This window comes from Pseudomyrmex gracilis, unplaced genomic scaffold (assembly GCF_002006095.1).
Source record: "Pseudomyrmex gracilis isolate BER0280 unplaced genomic scaffold, ASM200609v1 scaffold_185, whole genome shotgun sequence".
NCBI lineage: Eukaryota > Metazoa > Arthropoda > Insecta > Hymenoptera > Formicidae > Pseudomyrmex > Pseudomyrmex gracilis.
In genome coordinates, this window is record NW_018020769.1 from 296,205 (window position 1) to 314,978 (window position 18,774).

An 18,774-nucleotide genomic window follows, 5' to 3' on the forward strand; every position below is an offset into this window, starting at 1 on the left:
GATTTTGCAAGTAATCATCGAGCGCGTGTACGAGTTTTTTTTTTTTTTTTTTTTTTTTTTTTTTTTTTTTTTGTTTCATGCATCACGCGCTGTGTATTTTCTCTTACCGCATTATTTTGAAGCAACGACAAAACATCGGTATTTGTGACAATGATTCGCAAATCCCGCATTAACCATCACATTGACCAGACCAGAGTGAGTCGACATCGTCATCGCGCATGTAACGACGAATTAATTCGGTGGAATAATTTAAATTACGACCTATATTTTATCAGTTGGAAATTCGACGACGTCAATTATTTTGTTGGCCGTAATTAAATCGAAGCAATATGACAGCCCGAACAAAGCGCGCGTTATATAAAGTAGGAAATATTTTGCAAAAATATGTGCTGCGTTAGATATGTATATACATACATATATATGTGTAATAATAATATTAGTATTATGCATAACGTATAAACAAGCAGCCGGCTACCTGTATGCAAATTCGAGTGAAAAATGTTCTTTATGTCCGGTCACGTACGTGCGGTATTAATATGACGAGTAAATGTGTTTACGTAGGGATCCTGAAAAATTAGAAGGTCCGACCAGCGGACGATCTTTTTTGACAGGCTTAAATTTCTGTTCGAAACAGGAGAGGGAGAGAAAAGACACGTACGCGTCATAAGTCCAGCGATCGATAAACTTTGTTAATAAAAAAAAAAAAAAAAAAAAAAACGACAAACGAAACACTTTTCACGCTCGGGATGGCACGTAATTTCGGTATATACGCGCTGTGCTCGGATGTTTATCTCTACGTACGTGTATAAAATAAATATCTCGGAATAAATAACCGCGACGTTGCCAGGCGTTTCGAGTTTTCGCTGAAATATCATCATTTTCTCATGACGCGATGCGTTAATATGAAAGCCCGCCGTGTGTGTGTCACGTTTAATTTGGGAAAATGCGAAATCGTATTGATCTATAATATCCGCGGAAAAACAAATTTATTCGCGCAAAATATTTGGATCGTCGACTCGATGTAAATCGCGGCAATTGATTTTCTGATCATTTTTGAGGATCTCAAATTGAATGCGACGGTTAATCAAACGCGTTTAATAAGGAGTGTTTAGCCGATTCGAGTTTTTCATTTTCGACAAAATTGCGAGCGATTTTACAGCTATTATCTTACGACGTGCGAATCTCCGGCGGACGATATTATGGCGAAAGGATCGAGTAACTCGAAACGTCATAAATATTCAACCGGGCACGTAATGGCGGACAAGTCTTCAGGATGCATTAATAAAAGGCGCGAGAGAAGATAGTCGTATACGCGGCGATTAATCACAGCTTGAGACGCTCGTGCCGAGCTTTATGAAGCCATTAAACACACACACACACACAGAGTGTGCCGAGATAACATGAAAGAAGGCAACCCTTTTAGCGTTTAATTCGCCGACACTTGAAGCTCTCTTGTTTCTCATTTTTCTCATTTTCGCGCGCGCCTCTCGTCCGCTTGATTTTTCTCAATGCGGCATTTTGAATGCGCTCGTTCGGCAGCGCATATCCTTCTCCGATATATAATTATATATATACCTCCAGGGGAAGGAACCTGGAGAGTAATTGGAATTACGAGTGAATTTTCGCAAGGAAGCGCGAATAAAAATATCCGACTCCGCGTCCGAGTGCGGAGATAAATGAAAATGTATCGCTCGAAAATCTTTAATTTGCGAGAAACGTTTTTCGCATCCGCGCGCGATGTAACGCTGCCTCCGTTCTACGTTTAAAAAAGAGGAGCTTGGTTATTCGCTCGTAAAAAAGTAATTCGAGAAAAAGTGGGATATTAAAATATTTTACGGCGTGGCGCTGGAATATTTTATACGTTTTTCACAGGAACTAGAGGTATTGCTTTAAAAAAAAAAAAAAACAAAAAAAAAACCAGAAAAAAAAAAGATGATTTTCGGAATAATAATTCCATCTTACACATTTCTCTTCAGTGCGTGCGCATTAACGCAATGATTTCACTCACAATCTCGCAGTCTTTTAAAGCGTTCGCTTTTTTGTAGCATCACTGAAAGGATCCTGGAAAACACAGGATCGCAAGTTACACAATGCGATACACGCAATCTGCGCAATGTGTGAATGAACATAAACAATTGTTTGAATTAATACATAAATTTAATTAATTAATGCACAACGCATAATCATATCTCCGGTGTCTGCGGACAACAAGATCGACTATGTGATCGATTGTATTGATTTCTCCTTGGAAAAACATGCGACACTCGAGTCACGTAAGTTTTCGCGTCAGAACGTACGAGTTCTGACTTGTGATCGTGAGATTAAGATGCAAGATATATATATATATATAAGTCGTTTGACTGACAATAATAAAGAGTCGATATCCCGATCCCCCATTAGTGCGTAGTCTCAACCGCAGCTTAAAACGTTCTTTCACGAGATGTTGCATCCTTGTGTTGTGTCTAATAATTAAGTAATTCTTTGCAATCTTATATCGAGATAAGAAGATACTAGTAGTAAAATCCACACGGAACGTTTGTGTAGAGATAATAATAATGCCTTAGTGTGCGCGTTTGAGCGATAGAGATTAAGCTGCATTTTCCGTAGTCGCATGAATGATGTAATTTTTCTTCCACCGCTCTGTATTTCTCTGCGCAACATTATTGCTCTTTCCGTTACTCCATTTTACACGTCTCTATATGTACGCACAAATAAGTACACTCTTATACTTCTTTCTCTCTTTCTCTCTCTCTCTCTCTCTCTCTCTCTCTCTCTCTCTCTCTCTTTTTGCCTATTTAAACAAAATGACACACACAAGAATTCGTAAGAAAAACTCACTCAGATATGACAATTTAAAAGACATCTGAACGCCGCTTTAAATGTCTTTTAAATATCTCGTCGACATTTTCCAGACATATTTTTACGCTGCCTGTCTGTAGAGAAAACACACAGAAATGCGAGGAACACGTAAGAGACTACTCAGAGGACATCTCTCGGATGTCTTTGCTGTATTTTTTTCTTGTCTCTGTTGCTGATATTATATATGTAGTGTTCTAGTATCTTAGTGATCTATATGTTTTTTCTCGTGTATGTGTGTAAGTGTGTATGTATATCTGTTTTTGTGTATGTATGTGTGTGTATGTGTGTGCGCGTGCGTTTCTTACCTTTAGCTTTGTGGTGTTTGTTACAACCGATTATTTGCTTGTTTCTTCGCTTGTCTCTATTGTTTCCTTCTTCAATTTTCGCCTCCAAGTGTGTGCGAGTGTCGCCAAGGGTCGACCTGTGTGAAACAGGGCCCGTTTTGGGGCGGCACCGAACCCGCCCCTGTGTGTGTGTGTTGAAAACTGCAAGTGTGTGTATGTCGCGTCGTGACATGTGTGTCTTCGCTCTCGCGCTGAAGGAGAGGCACGTGAATTTTCGTCACGATTCTTGAGAGAATCCTCCGTGTACGCTTACTTGCCACTCGCTGGAAAATAGACGACAATGACGACGACGACGACGACGACGCGTCGAGGTTTTCCCGCCGATAAAGAAATCAAGTTAAGTAAAAAGAAACGAGCCTCGATGCGCGATACGACGAATGGGAAAAATGTGTAAACGCGAGACGCCCGGATGGATTGGAACAGATTTTTAAAATAACGCGGAAGTTCGCGCTTTTGGTGTTCCGATAAATATTTATAACATCGGAATGCGAATCCCGCGCGGAAAATTGCGCTTTGAGAACGGCATTTTTAGTTTTTGAATACGTTATAATGTATCTCTCTTTCTCTTTCTCTCTCGCTTATCGAGAGAGCCTTTCAGTTTGAAACATTTAAGAACGCGTTTTCCCCGACGAATTTTTCGCAACCTCTCCTTGAGCGCTGCGCGACCGGAAACGCGCGAGGAGCATTTGTGTGAGAGAGAATGAAAGATTATTAAGGATTTAACGCGGGTGCAACAAAAATGGAACGAGATGCGCCGCGGAAGAAGGCGCATTTTTCCGTCGAGAGAGATTACGCGAGATCTGTTGAACCGAACTGGAAACTAAGAAACGAAAACGGTTATATCCGCGAGAAATAATAATCTTTCATTCTCGGCGCGAGAAGAGAGCGCGAATCCGCGCTATTTCCGTGACTAATCGCTTTCTTTTTGTGTTCTTTCTTCGGGGGATTTTCGGGAATACCTCGAATTCAGGATCATACTTCAATTGCATCATGTTCATGGTGGCGAGTAGCGTCGTATTGACCGTTCTGGTGCTCAACTATCATCACAGAACGCCCGACAGATATAACATGCCAAATTGGGTAAGAAATTTTATGCAATTACACGCAATTATTAGCGATTATAGCTAGTTGGCTTAAATGTAATTAACAGCAAACAATGGTAGTGATAGTAGAGTCGCAATAAAGTGCAAGCGAGAGTATATTTAATGATCAAATGTTGAAACAAACAATAATACACACACGCACACACACACATACGCACACTCGGTCATCAAAGTAATCTCGAGCGCGCACACACAAATAGTGAAAAATAGATATTAATAAATAAACTCCGCTAACGTTGTACTCGCGCTCAGTGTACATAATTACATAAATTATTTGTATTTGTTAGTATATTTGCTCGTGTATTTTGCGCGCGTTCATATATATTTATATATTTTCGTCCCCGCTGTCACCGCTGACGGTGAAAAATTTTTTCGAGAATAATTTACACGCGAAATATCTGACGCAAAACTAGTTTTCGCATCAAACGCGCATGTTTTTTAAGTTGCTTTGAAAAAAAAAAAAACAAAAAACAAAAAACGCGACTCAAAAAATGCGAATAGGAAAACGTCGCTCTCCCCCCGCAATCGAATAAAGATTAATCATTTTAACATAAACACAAAGCGAAATTAAGCTGCTTAAACTACAAGGATTAGTCGAAATTGCACTTGCAACTTTCGTTATTGCCCCGTCGGCATTATATCGGCATTACAAATTTAATTGCTTCCCATTGTGTCCCATAATTGAACCGCCGAGCAATTTTGAAATTGTAATTTATAATCACGATAATGAAATGCGGTCATAAATATGCCAAATTTAATTGAAATTATTGTTATCAGCGAAACATTCAGATAATTATAATTAGATATATATTAAGCGCGCGCATAATCGCGCTCTCTGTGTGTTGTGCACGTATATATAATTTATTAATATTTCTAATCGCGCGTGTTTAGTAACTCAAAGGAAATAACAATTATCACAGGAGCGATAACTATAGATTGCGTATAGATTCGACGCAGCTAAACGCGTTAGTTTGACTCGCGCGTGTGTGTAAAAATTATTTCGCATATTGATAACAACAAGAACATTTTGCACACGTCGAGCGAGAGATTTGCTCTTCACCTCTTAAGAAGATCAAAATGTTTTCGAGGTGTTGGCGCTTGCTCTCAACTTGTCGGTTTACGCAAGTTTCTTGTCAACACACACACACACACACGCGCGCACACACAAACACACACACCGGAAACGTAATGCGGATCCGACAAACAAGTGTATATTTCGTTTACAAAGCATCCGCGTGGCGCTTATTGACACAAAGTCCGTCCGGGAATACAACACGAATTTCCTCTCCGAGTCTCTGATGAATAATTCTTTGATTCGGAAGGAAGGAAGATTCAACTTGTTCGTCGAGTTCGAGCATTGAAAAAGAACAAGAACTCGCTAGTAATAAAACTGATGAAATATTTTATTCATGACTCGTCTCATACGACGACGTCAATTCATTTCGATGTGTTCACGCAGACGAGACAATTGTTTCTGAACTGGCTGCCGCGTCTTTTGCGCATGAGTCGGCCGGGCAAGAAGCTTTCGAAGAGGGGCATTCTCATGGGTAATCGGATGAAGGATCTGGAATTGCAGGAGAGGAGCAGCAAGAGTTTACTGGCGAACGTCTTAGACATCGACGACGATTTTCGTCGCGGGAACAGCTCCGCCAATCCTAGCTGCAGCTATATGAGGTAGCCGCCGCCGCTTCTCACCGGTTCAAATTTCTTCTTCGCTCGTTGCGATTGGCGAAAATTTCGCGCGGTGTAAAAGGAGCTTTACGCTCGTTTTTTTTTTCTGGACTAACCGCGCTATTTTCGCTAACAAGAGCGCGCGCGCGTTTATTTTTTCGGTAACGGACGAGCGTTAACCCGCGAGAAATCCCACATGAAATCACGTCGCGCTTTAATCCTGTGTCGTCAAAAAAGCAACGATTTGGGGGAAAAACAAAAAATACTCGGTCTCAAACGCAAACGCGTATAATGATCTATTGTCAGACCGGCATCGGATGAGCGCAACAAGCGCAATGTCAACGAACCAGACACGGGACACGCGTTTTTTTTTTCCCCGCCGATTAAATGCACTCGGTTGTACGTAACTCGCGACGCGCGCGCACGCGTTTGTCAGTGTATAACGCTCAGCGTTATTTTACACGTCTCTACCGGGAGAGAAATCCAAGACACGGACTGGTAAATGGATTACAGAGTGGTACACGACGTGTTTGCCGTGCAATAACGTGCGAGCGGAGCGGAGATTCATTCGCGCGCGGAATCTGTCGCCCGTTAAAATGGCCGTAACGGTTATATCCCGCTGCGGAATCAAATATCGAGATTTTCGACTCTCGATAACATAACGCCGACTCTGAATCCGGATTTTCGCGTTTTCCCGCGAGATTTCTTGTGAGTTTTTTTTTTTTGCCTCTTTCTCTTCCTCCATCTCTTCCTCCTCTTCCCCGGATTCTCGCCGACTGTTAACAAAATATTCCACCTTCGCATTTTTTTTTTCGTTCCGACTCTTCGATAATCGCTTCTAGTTTCGCCGGACGATTTTCATCGAGCAATCTGTCTTTTTTTTTTCTCTCTCTCTTTCTCTCTCTCGTCCGTCCGTCACGTCGCCGCGGCAATTCGATAATGGAAACGTGGGGGTCCTGTGACATATTGTTTCGATTTAAATTCGCGACCGCGCGATAGTTTTCGATATTACCTCAAGTTTCGCTCTCTGTGCGAAGTATTAAGAAAATATTGAAAAGTTGTCACATATTTTCTCTAGAGAGATTTTTAAATTATCTCTTGTGTGAACACGCTGCTGTTTAGAAAAATTAGTCTAGAGCTAAGACAGTAAACGGCACCGAATTTCGGGGAGAGAGAGAGAGAGAGAAAAAGAGAGACGTTTAAAGCAAATAGAGTTCATGTCCAATGATCTCTTTACAGCAGGTCGGCGTACGGCACGCCTGCCCATCTTTCGAGCAGACCGTCGACGATCGAGGAGACATCGGCGTCACTGCCTCTGAGCGGCATGCAGAAGGAACTTCACTCGATTCTCAAGGAGGTGCAGTTCATCACAAGTCGCATGAAAAAGAACGACGACGACGACGAGATCGTTAGCGACTGGAAGTTCGCCGCCATGGTGGTCGACAGGTTGGATGTTTTAAATTTTTTATGCGTTGTGGCGCAAGCGCTTCGTCGCGGTGTCTTTTAACACAAAGCTTTTAAACACAGGACACGAAGTTTAGTTCAAATCCTCGCTTTTCCACCCAAAGAAAATTCACATTCAACATTTATGCGCAGACTCGTTAACTTTATTGTAATGTGACCATTATTGTAATTGTTCGCAAAGAGAGAGATAGAGAGAGAGAGAGAGAGAGAGATTTGTTTATTCAGTAAAATATTACTAGATGTACAAGTAATCTACGCTTGGTTTGCTCAACAATTTCATTCCTTTGAGACTCGGAACAATACCTATAACTTCAATTGAAAACCGCAAAAATTTCAGCGAAACGTAAAATTTATTTTCGCGTCGAAATGTGAATCGCTGCAATTGAAACATGGTATTGGGAGTAATTTCGTCTTCCCAACACGCTTCTCTCTCTCAGTTGCGCGGATTTCCCGTGTGTGTGTGTGCATATACAAATAAACTTTTCATCGTTAATGTGTCCGTGTCTAAAATCTCTCTATTGTCAGAGATATCTACTTGCAGAACTAACATTGAAATTTCTCCCCTGTGAAATCAAGGCTCTGTCTGTTCGTCTTCACGTTATTCACGGTTCTGGCTACGGTGGTGATACTGTGGCGTGCGCCACACATAATCGTCCAGTAAACAGACTGCCCCGGTCAAACCGTCAAAATGCACACACAAAATCTCAGAGATAGCGCCTCCTTGAATTTGGTAAGACGCCGCAACAAATTGTTTTATTGTATTATTGTCTCTTATTTTATCTTTTTTATTTTTCTTCTCATATCGCAAGAAAATTAACACATCGATTGCGTTTTTCCTGTGTTTATTATGTTTCGTCGTTGCGCGTGAAACGGTTTACGGACTCAAAACCGGGGTATGTAAATCCGTATCGCGCGCGCGCGGATCAAATAGTTCGCGATCATTACGCGCGAGCCGGATGACCCATAACTCAGTTAAATGCTGCATGGAAATGTTAACAAGCACCGTATAATAAGCTCTGGCTCGTCGATCGTCGCGCGCGCACCGAAAATTCCCAATTTCGTATGTCTCTATCTCACCGTGCGCGTAATTGCCCGGGCGGTGCTTCAAAGCGCGGCGCGCGTGTTTATTATTTATGTATTAGACGCGTGTGCACGATCATTCGATTACAAGCAATTTCAAGTAATCGAACATATTCGCGCGCATTGGAATTGATCGTGAACATGATTTACTTCGCGGAATATAACGCGACGGTGTTGCGGAATGTATTATAAACGCGATTCGACACTTCAGGATGGAAACGTGCAAAAAAGTGCGTTTCATTAGAAAAAGAGAAAAAAGAAGCAGTTGCAAAGTCTTCGTCGCGCAGATATAACATGCGTGTGCATCATGTGAAATATTTTTCTTCTTCGAGAAAAGCGAAGAAATTTTTATTTCGTGCGCGATCTTATCGACTCGCAAAAGTTTTTCGATTCAATCACGGAAGAGAGAGGAACGTCTCTCGATCGAAATTTTCTTTTTCTCGAAACTTAACGTTATATCCAATTGAAAATTTTTCAACTTATCGAAATATATTAGCAAGAATTTTAAATTCATACGCGCTGATCTCAAAGTTGAAACAAAATTGCAGGCAGGACACATTAGAAAGAGACGCGAACTTTATCAACGGCGAAATGAGTTAAAAGAAACTTTATAATTACGAAAGCGATCGATCGCGTAACATCCTGCCCGCCTGAAATTAATTCTTTTTATTTTTTATTTATTTATTTTTTTTTTTCGATGCGATCGTCCAGCAGCATATCGCGTTATACTCGCGCCCTTTTCTTTCTCTGTCCCTCGCAGGAACGACGTCCAACGACGATTCAAGGAGACGGCTACGTCGAGCGCGTCGAAGTGACGGGAAAGCGCGGCAAAGGAAGAGGACTTGTCGCTGGCTTTCGCGCCTCTCCGCGCGACTCACCACCACCACCCCCCCATTCTCCGCGCGCGAGAACGAAAAGGAACATTCCGTAACGTTCCCGGGTTCCTAACGCTTGCGGAAATCGCCGCCGGGTTGCGCGGCCCGGTTTCTTTCGCGAGGGTGCTTTTACTTAGGCGAATAAGGAAGCAGAGCAAGAGCGAGACCATCAACGACGTTCCACCACGAAACGCCACGGGGAAAGGCAGGAGACTTCCGGCAGCGGCGGTAAGGCGACGGCACATCTCAATCTTACCGGGGGAAACACGCCTGGGAAACGCTTCCGGCTTTCGTAATAGGGCAAGAGAGAGGATAAATAATGGAGAAGAAAACAAGAAGAAATCGCCGATTCCGTCGATTTCACGCTTCGTTGCGGTTTACATTTCTTTCGTTCTAAGTGACTTAATTAACGTTTCTAGAAATGCGAAGCCCCGGTACAGATAGCGATGCGAGTTGGACCGAGAGATAGAGAGTGCCTCTAGATCGTAAACGAAAGGTAGGTGTGAGGAACACGCTGTCGAGAATGTCTGAAAGTGAAACATATCGCGAGATCCCATCGATCGAAATGTTTCTTTCTCTTGTAATTTTTGTTTTCTCTTCGCGATAATCGAGATCGATTCTCTCTCGTTCGTCACAATCGATGCGATCTCGCGACGACGGCGCGAAATAGAGAAAAAACTTGCGCGACTATAGTCGACGGCGTCACGAGAAAAAAAGGGGGGGGGGGATCGCGCAGTCCTCGGAAGAGCGTTGTTGCGGCCTTTCGATAATAAATAATAACAATAACGATATATTTCTTATAAATAATAAGAATAATAATTAACGATGTAATTAATATACTGTTAGTCGCTTTGTGGAGCGCACGCACGTCCGCGCGCGAAAAAGTTAAACGACCCGAGTCGTTTTATTACAATTAAACGCCGCGATCTGTTGAGGGTCTCTCGTGGGGAGCCGAGACGGACTTAATAAAATAACTGCCATATAGAAATACAGGGGTGTTCAACCATCTCGAGAAAAAAAAAACAAAAAAAAAAAAAACAAACAAACAAACAAAACGGATAAGGAAAGTCAAAAATCGTGCGGCCTGGACGATCGGCAGGGTGAACGCGCGCGGCGCCGTGACCAATATGAACGAGAGAACCGAGAGACAGAGAGGAAAAGATGGCTGTGTGTTACCGTTTGTGTTTCGTTCTTCGTACGCCCTTATTTCTTCCGTACAAACGCCGGTTAAAGAAAAAATGTCAAAGGCTGCGCGAAGCCTCCTCGCGAAGAAAGTAGTTTTTAAAACGGAAATTTTCGCACCGTCAACGATCGGCGCCGATCGACCCTCCACGCTCGATACATATTTTTTCACGTTCTCGCCGGCTTCAAAGACCCTTTATCTCGCATGTGCTCGAACGCTGACGTTATACACACACGCGAAACCCTTCCGCGCTTCCGCCGGATATTCTCGCGCCGCATGTTTGCCACTACACGGCGCGTGTATCACGCAAGAGAGAGAGATACAAGTGCAATTGTATACGCGGCTGTGACGCGTCGCTTATTCGGTCGATCGAAAGAGGGTCGATCGATCGATCGGCCCCCCCGCTCATTCGTTCGAATCGTGCGAGCCGCATGAGAACGGTGTGTATCTTATACGAACGCGCGCGTACACACACATGTATACACACACACAGACACACACACACACACAGACAGACAGACAGACAAAAGCGAGAATGCGACAAGGGCGGACAAAAACTGCCAAGTTGGACCACCCCTGTTTTCGTACAGAGTCACGCGTCCTCGAGGACCTCGGTGAATCCATCGTGATCAAGCGCTGCGAAAAAAGAAAAAAAAGAGGATCGACATATATATCGGAGGACACGCTTACGTCCGCGACGACGATTTATGTTGCTTCGGTGGATCGCGCGCGATTTTCATTGCCCGACTCTCTTTTCGTTGCAGACCGTTCGACGACATTAAAATGTGCTATCGATATTATATTACACACCTTTTACCTCCGATTAAGTCGAAGATTTATTTTCAATCAACACACATTTGTGTTGCGACGTTGTTAAAAATATTAAATCTCGAAAATGCGATGTGTCGGAATCTGCCGATCGTATATTTTACACCGAGATACGTTTATCACAATGTTGTTCGCGCTCAATTCGTCGCGCGCGTTGTTTGTGAGCGCGCAATCGTCGCTGTCTGTTTTATTTTGCGAACGATGTAAGAAGAAGACGTGACCCCCCCAGCGAGTTTAAATCAATTGTTTCTCAGCGCGGGGAAACTACTCTCTCTCCGGAGTACTCATTAGCGTAAAACTTCCCGGGGTCGGGATTGACTTTTTTACACATGTGCGCGGCTAATTACGAACCGCCGACTCGCGCAGAATCCGCTCGTTATCGCGCGCGTTAACGCGCGCGAGCTTTATTCGCGGGTGTGTGTTTCGCGCGAGCGAGAGACACGAGTTTCCGTCTGAGTATATTGTATCGTCGTTGATTTGCCACACGCCGTTTATTTTATCCCTCCCTCCCGTTAGAAACGTTTTTGTCCATTTCTCCGTGTTTCCTCCGTGTTGCGTTTCTCGCCGCGGTTCGGAAATTCCATTCAGAATTGCTCTTCGCGTCTCGTTCAAGACCGAGGACAGATTTCCCGTGAACTGGTTCCTATTTGCACGTATATTTCAACAAACACACGCAGTAATGGCACTAATCTCGATGGAAATCTCGAGAGAGGGCGATCCACCGGGGATCATCGCGGGGTTGAGAAAGAAACAAAAAAAGCGAGCAAAATCAAATCCGATCGAAAATCATGCGAAATTTGTTTTGCGAGAACAAAAAACGGTTTATTTTAACGATCACATTGCCGACAATCATTTCGCGCGAGGGGGTGAGAAGAATAAGGGAGAAAGTCCGAATAAAAACGCGTGATTGATGAGAGAATTGATGATGTACGACGACGGCGAGATCCTCGAGACGCGCGAGGAGGGAGAACAGGACGAGGGAGAAAAATTTGCGAAATGTGAGAGAAACACAATTTCGAAGCACAACGAACCGCAAGAAAAAATTCGTGAGCACCACACGCGAAGGTGGGGGGAGGGGAGGGAAGAAGAAGAAGATAATTCGGAAGAGCCGTTTATATCACGTGATTTCTCGACTCGCGAATGCTTGTTGCGATAAAACTGTTTACGAATATCGTTGCAACATAATAATTTGTTGATGATGTGAAATGAGAGTCGGTTAAATATCTATCGAATGTTGAAATATTTTATACACGTAATCGCGATTGTGTATATATATGTGCATATATATATATATATACATACATACATATATGTATAGCGTCACAATCTTTGTGAAATAATAATATTATAAACTAATACGATATCTAGAGAGAAAAAAAAGAGAGAAAGAGAGTGAGAGAGAGACAGCTTGAACATAACAAGAAACACTAGGCTACGCGCTCACGATAATTCGAGAATTACGCGCTTTCGTAATCATTGAATCGTAATCACCGAATCAAATCACTAATTCCTAATCATCGATTTTTCCTGATAATATATCTAATTGAATTCGAGTCGAGTTCTTGATATCTCTTTGAACGCGTTGTGTTTAAACCGAAGGTTTCGTTCATTCAAGCAGTTTTTCCTCGGAGTTGTTCCTACGCACGGTTTACGGAAACGTAAACGCGATATACGTACCTTGAAGAAAGAACTCCGTGCTATAAACGGTCTCTTTCGGTCGCATGGAATTCGAATACCGACGATTATTTAAAAAAAAAAACAAAAAAAAAAAAAAAAGCCAATCGGCGGCGTGGCCGACGATCGACGGGAGAGATTCACCCAGGACGTCCTCCGATCTAGCGTAATTTTCTAACTCGTCTAACGCACGCGTGTCACACGTATGTAATCAAATAAGTATACGAAGCGGGAAGATCAGGGAAGAGAGAATAATCCGAGGAAGCGTGTCGTCGCGACGCCGTCGTAAGATGAAAAAAAAAAAAAAAAAAAAAAACATCGGCTGTCGGAGCGAAATCGTCGCGTGCGAATCGCGTTCGGAAACGAAGCGTTTTATCTGCGGTACTTGCGAGCAAAACGACATTTGCTTACAATAGTGATACCCAAAAATGTGGAAACGAAGACGCGCAGATGCGAATTTGTAATTTGATTCAAAATTCGGCCGTCCGAGTTCCCGCAACACGTCGACTTTAAAAAACCCGCGCGAGCGTTCGTTCGTTCATTCAGACGAAAAAAAAAAAAAAAAAACAATCTAGAACCGAACGCGGTTGTTAAAGCGCCGAACAGCGCAGTCGAGGTACGGTATATTTTGTATTCTGAGTGTCTTCGTTGCCGCTTCTCCGGAGATTTTTTTTATACATACGATACGCGAAAAGGGCGTTGATGAAAGAGAAAGAGAGTGAGTGAGTGAGTGAGAACAAGGAGAGAAAGAGAATGAGAGAGTAGTTGCGTTGTTATTTCCAAAACAAAAAAATGCTCACCAAAACGAAACTAGCGAGTAACACAACGTAAACAAACTTTTACATGGTGTTTGTACATTTAAGGGACTAACGCGCGTTGCACACACACACACACACACATACACACACACAAAATGGGATAAAATAACTCCGTGCGATCGAAAACCCAATTGTAATTAAAACGAGAGTATATAAGAGAAGCGAGAAAGAAAAAATTGCACGCACGATAAACACTGACATATTTCATATATTAAGAAAAAAAAAACAAAAAACGAAATCTGTATAATGTAAAGCGAATTAAAGCTCTTAGAAGCTCGATATATATGTATATGTGCACGTAAAATAATCGTTTGGTATAAATGAGACAAAGAGAGAGAGAGAGAGAGAGAGAGAGAAAGAGAAAAGTCGTGTAATACTGTTGTTGTTTACGCCGAAGGAAACGAGACAATTGTCGTTGTAGAGAAGAAAAAAAATACGAGAGAAAGAGAGAGAGAGAGTGCTATTTATCATAACCGCAGGACTATATAGTACTATTAAAATAATAATTATCGTTACTATTTATCGCTATACTCCTAGCGCTACTGAATAATTATTATTATGATTATCGTCACTACTATTATTATTATTACTAAAAAAAAAAAAAAAAAACGTCGTTACTAATCATAATATTACTATTACTCTACTACTCTATCGCTAGAAAACAAGAAAAAAAACTACACTTACTATTTACCTATCGCTGCTATAATGTAATTGCTGAACTTCTAACTATCCATCGGAGGGGGGAGGAGGCGCGACGTTATATACCGCGCGCGCGAGAAATCGATTTTTAGACCGTAAGTTAAGCACCGACCTCGATTTGCGTTTTTAATATTCGATAATGCGCGGTACGTATATGAGATGTGAGAATAGACAGAGACGGACGAGACACACACGCTCAAGCGATTATCCAAGCGACATATCCCCGAATTTATCGGCCGACTTTATACAAAGGATAACCATGACAAAATGTTACAAGTCGCGTTACATACCTATTTCGGTAACGTTATCGATTTTCTTCTCGTTGAAAATGAATTCAATCCCGAGTTCAAGCCGAACCAGAGATGGGAACTTTACTTGAACGATTTTAGAACGCGAGCTCGCACGCAACTCGGACACTTCGCAAGTCGATTTGCAAAAGTATTTTCTTTTTTTTTTCTCTTTATCGGTCGTTCTTTTGAGATCGGGAATAACGAGAGTAGAATTCAACGGAGTTTTGCGTGATGTGTTATTGTATTTTTAATCCAAAAAACAATAATCGCGTTAAAAGTAAGCCGCGCTACGTATAAATTTCGTATTTGCTTAACATTGCGTAATACTTCGAAACTCCTGGACGAATCGGGCCGACTTGGGAGAGACATGGTTATCTTTGTGCGCACAGCTTCTCTTCGCACAAGCCTTCGCCAATCTCCTGTTTAAAGAGTCACGTTCGCACGCTTAGTCCTTTTTCCTTTCTCTCTCGACAGTATAAATATATTCTCTCCTCCCCCTCTTCCCCCCTTTTCCCCGATTTCGAAAACTCGAAGTCAAAAGATCATTGTCAACAACAACAAAAAAAAAACTGTGTGTGTGGCGTTTGCAAATTTATATATATTTTACATATAAAAGGAAAATTAAATATACACACGTGTATAAAAAAATACTTTGTGAAACAACTTCGACCAATTTGTTTGTTAGCAAATGACAAAAGTCGCACAATGCACCACTTTCATTTTTCGCTGTGACACACTTTTTCACTCAAACAACCTTCTTTGATCTTTTCACTTCAAAACAATTTTGTACATAATAAAATAAAATAATACATTCGTATAATGACAGATGGGCCTTAAAGGATTAAGCGGTGCATCAAATTTCCACGCGCGCAGTTCTCTTTCCGCTAGAACGGCTAGATTTCTCGATTTTATCTTTTTTTCGCCGTGCGATGAAGAATACGATGTAAAAAAAAAAAAAACAAAAACAAAAAGAACTAAAACAGGAGACACGTACGAAGTAACGCTCATCATCGGTAGTAAAACAAAACCAAAAAACAAAAAAAAAAAAAAACAACCTCGTTTCGCCCGTCGCTACGTAGATGCGGGCGGGCGTGTATTGAAACATGAATATCGTACATATAAAATTACTTCTGTGATAAGAATCACCATAATTAATTATTAATTGCCGAATGCGAAACCCCTTTGAAGTGAAAATGTCGGCGGTGGTAGCGACGCGAGCTCAGGTCGACACAACTCGTTCCTCGCTGGATTCACCACGAAATTACAATGCTGCAAATAATTTAATCGAATACTTTTACGTCGCTTATAATTGCTCTTTTTATTGTTGTTGTTTTTTAAATTGTAAATCAAATCATCTTTTGTTTTCTTCAAAAAAAAAAAAGAGAAAAATTGCTCCGAATCAGTTTCTCGTCGGATAAGACTCCAGATCTGTTTTGCAAAAGAGAAATTTGTTTCGGTTTCGTTTGTAGCTTGTTTTGTCGTTTTCGCGCAATTTGCCGCTCTGTGTGTTGTATGAAACTTTTTGAAATATATCATTTGCACTATAAGTAGATACAAGTATCAAGAGTAAATAGGTAAAGTCTTGAATAAATCCGAAAACATATGTAAGAGTTAGGAAATATTTATTATAAACACACACACTTTACGAAAACCACAAAAGTATTTGAATTAGATAATTATTATTACATTTAACAATTGTTAATACTTAGTAGGCCCACCTTTAGACTTAATTACATGTTTAAGTCGACTGTTTATACTATATACTAATTTTTCAGTAAAACTTGGTGCAATAGAGTTCCATACTTCAAGAATTTTTTCTTTTTGAAACTGTCTCAGAAGTTATGACAAATTTTTTCCATTCTTTTTCTATTATTGCCCATAAATGTTCGAATCGGATTAATGTCTGAACTCCGTGGTGGTGTTTGCAATGTGTGGGGAGTATTATATAAAATTCATTTCTTAACGATTTTTGCCGTGTGTTTGGGATCATTGTCGTGTTGAAAGTAAAAATCGTCAGATAATCCCAATTTCGTAGCACTTTCTCTTAAATTTTCTTGCAAAATGTGCAAATATTTGTACTTATTCAATATTTTGTCTATAAATACTAAGTTTTCTGTTCCGCTTTCTGCCATACACCCCCATATCATAATTGAGCCACCTCCATGTTTAACAGTCGCACGTAAGTTTTTGATTTCCATTTCTTTGTTTGCTTTTCTCCAAACAAACCTCCGTCCGTCCGATCAAAAAACATTAAATTTACACTCATCCGAGAATATTACCTTATTTCAAAATGAATTGTCCTTATTAATAAATTCTTTGGCAAATATCAATCTTTTCTTTTTATTACTGTTGTTAATATACGGTTTCTTTCTAAGAACTTTAGCATTTTGTAGTCACTTTCACGTAGAACTCTTCGACGTAATTCTGGATGTACATCCTTCTTAAAGTTCTCTTTAACGATTGCTGCAAGTTTTACACATGAAGTACTTGGATTTTTTTGTATTTCACGAACCAAACACTTTTTCTTTTCTCTCTGTTAGTTTTCTCGGGCGGCCTGAACGGTGCTTGTTTTTTTACACTTCCTTTATTTTTTTGATTTTTTAATGATATAATGTATCGTAGATAGATCTATTTACATTTAATAAATTTTGCAATTTCTCTGTAAGACTTTCCTTGGTTACGCAACTTAACAATTAATATCCTTTCGCTTTCTGCAATTTCTGACTTTTTTTGGGACACATTTTCGTTCTTATCATTCAGAATGACTAAACTCTGACCAATGTTGCTTCCGTGCGATCTGTAGGACGACTAGCTACGTATTTGTTTACATTCGGCCGAAATCTTTTGTTTATGTTTTTCCTTCAAACAAATTTCTATCTGTTCAAATACTTTTGTGGCCTTCGCAAAGTGTATATTTAAAATAAATATTTTATAACTCTTACATATATTTTCTGATTTGTTTAAAACTTTACATATCTAATCATGATAGTTGTATCTACTTATAGTGCAAATGATATTTTAAAAAGTTTCATACAACACATATATTATATTAGTAAAAGTTTTCTATATTAAGTGTTTCAAATACTTTTGTGAATCACATATATATATCGAATAAAAGAATTCCGCACATGATGCGGTATCGGTTTCGTGTTGCGCAAGCGAAGTTTAACGCGTTCATTTGCAACTAATTAGAGTCGATTAAGCAGCAGCGGGTTTACACAGCTCTCCCAACAAACTCAAGGCAAGCTGGGAATGATGAAGGATATAGTCTGAAAATTGCCAATCGACATTTAATTCGGCGGCTCACGACCAATTTCGATTCGACGCCGAAGATGGAGCGACGACGCGCGTGTTTGAAATACGATCGTCCCGATCCCGAGGTGGAGAAAAAAAGATCGACAACCAAAAAAAAAAAAAAAAAACGAGCCGTAAGAGAACGCCTCGTGATTTTCCCGCCCGTTAACTAGAAAATCGCGAAACAAACGTGCCCGCGCGATGTGTGTTTTTACATTTTTATATGACACGTGCTTCGTCGCGACGCGATCGTGAGCACCGGACAAAATAAAGTAAAATTCAAAGACGCGACGATCAAGGTACCTGGGCATTGCGACGTTACCTCCGCACGCGCAAGAGACACGGAGCGGCTCGCGGGGAACACTCGTGACATTACTTACGATTGTGTCGAGTAGAAACAAAATGGTTTGTTATTATTGATAATATATATTGTAAAGTCTCACGCTTCGTATGTTAATAATGTGTCGACGCGCACACAACGCATACATCTTGAGAAAACATACGAATATAAATATATACATATATACATAATGCAAATATATATATATACATATATATATAGGCAAATAGGTAACGCATTTTAAATATACAT

The 18,774-nt window shown here is 40.9% G+C and overlaps 1 protein-coding gene across 2 annotated transcripts in view; it reads left to right on the plus strand.

Moving 5' to 3' along the window:
• Window positions 1-12,701, plus strand: part of LOC109858063 (neuronal acetylcholine receptor subunit alpha-7) — a 209,969-nt gene extending 197,268 nt beyond the window's left edge. For both annotated transcript variants that reach the window (XM_020434952.1, XM_020434951.1), the window contains 5 exons: window positions 4,174-4,283; window positions 5,766-5,980; window positions 7,217-7,423; window positions 8,018-8,171; window positions 9,282-12,701. In XM_020434952.1, the coding sequence (XP_020290541.1) occupies window positions 4,174-4,283; window positions 5,766-5,980; window positions 7,217-7,423; window positions 8,018-8,102 (617 nt within the window). In that variant the 3' untranslated portion in view covers window positions 8,103-8,171; window positions 9,282-12,701. The remainder of the gene's footprint in view (window positions 1-4,173; window positions 4,284-5,765; window positions 5,981-7,216; window positions 7,424-8,017; window positions 8,172-9,281) is intronic.
• Window positions 12,702-18,774: the final 6,073 nt, after the last annotated feature.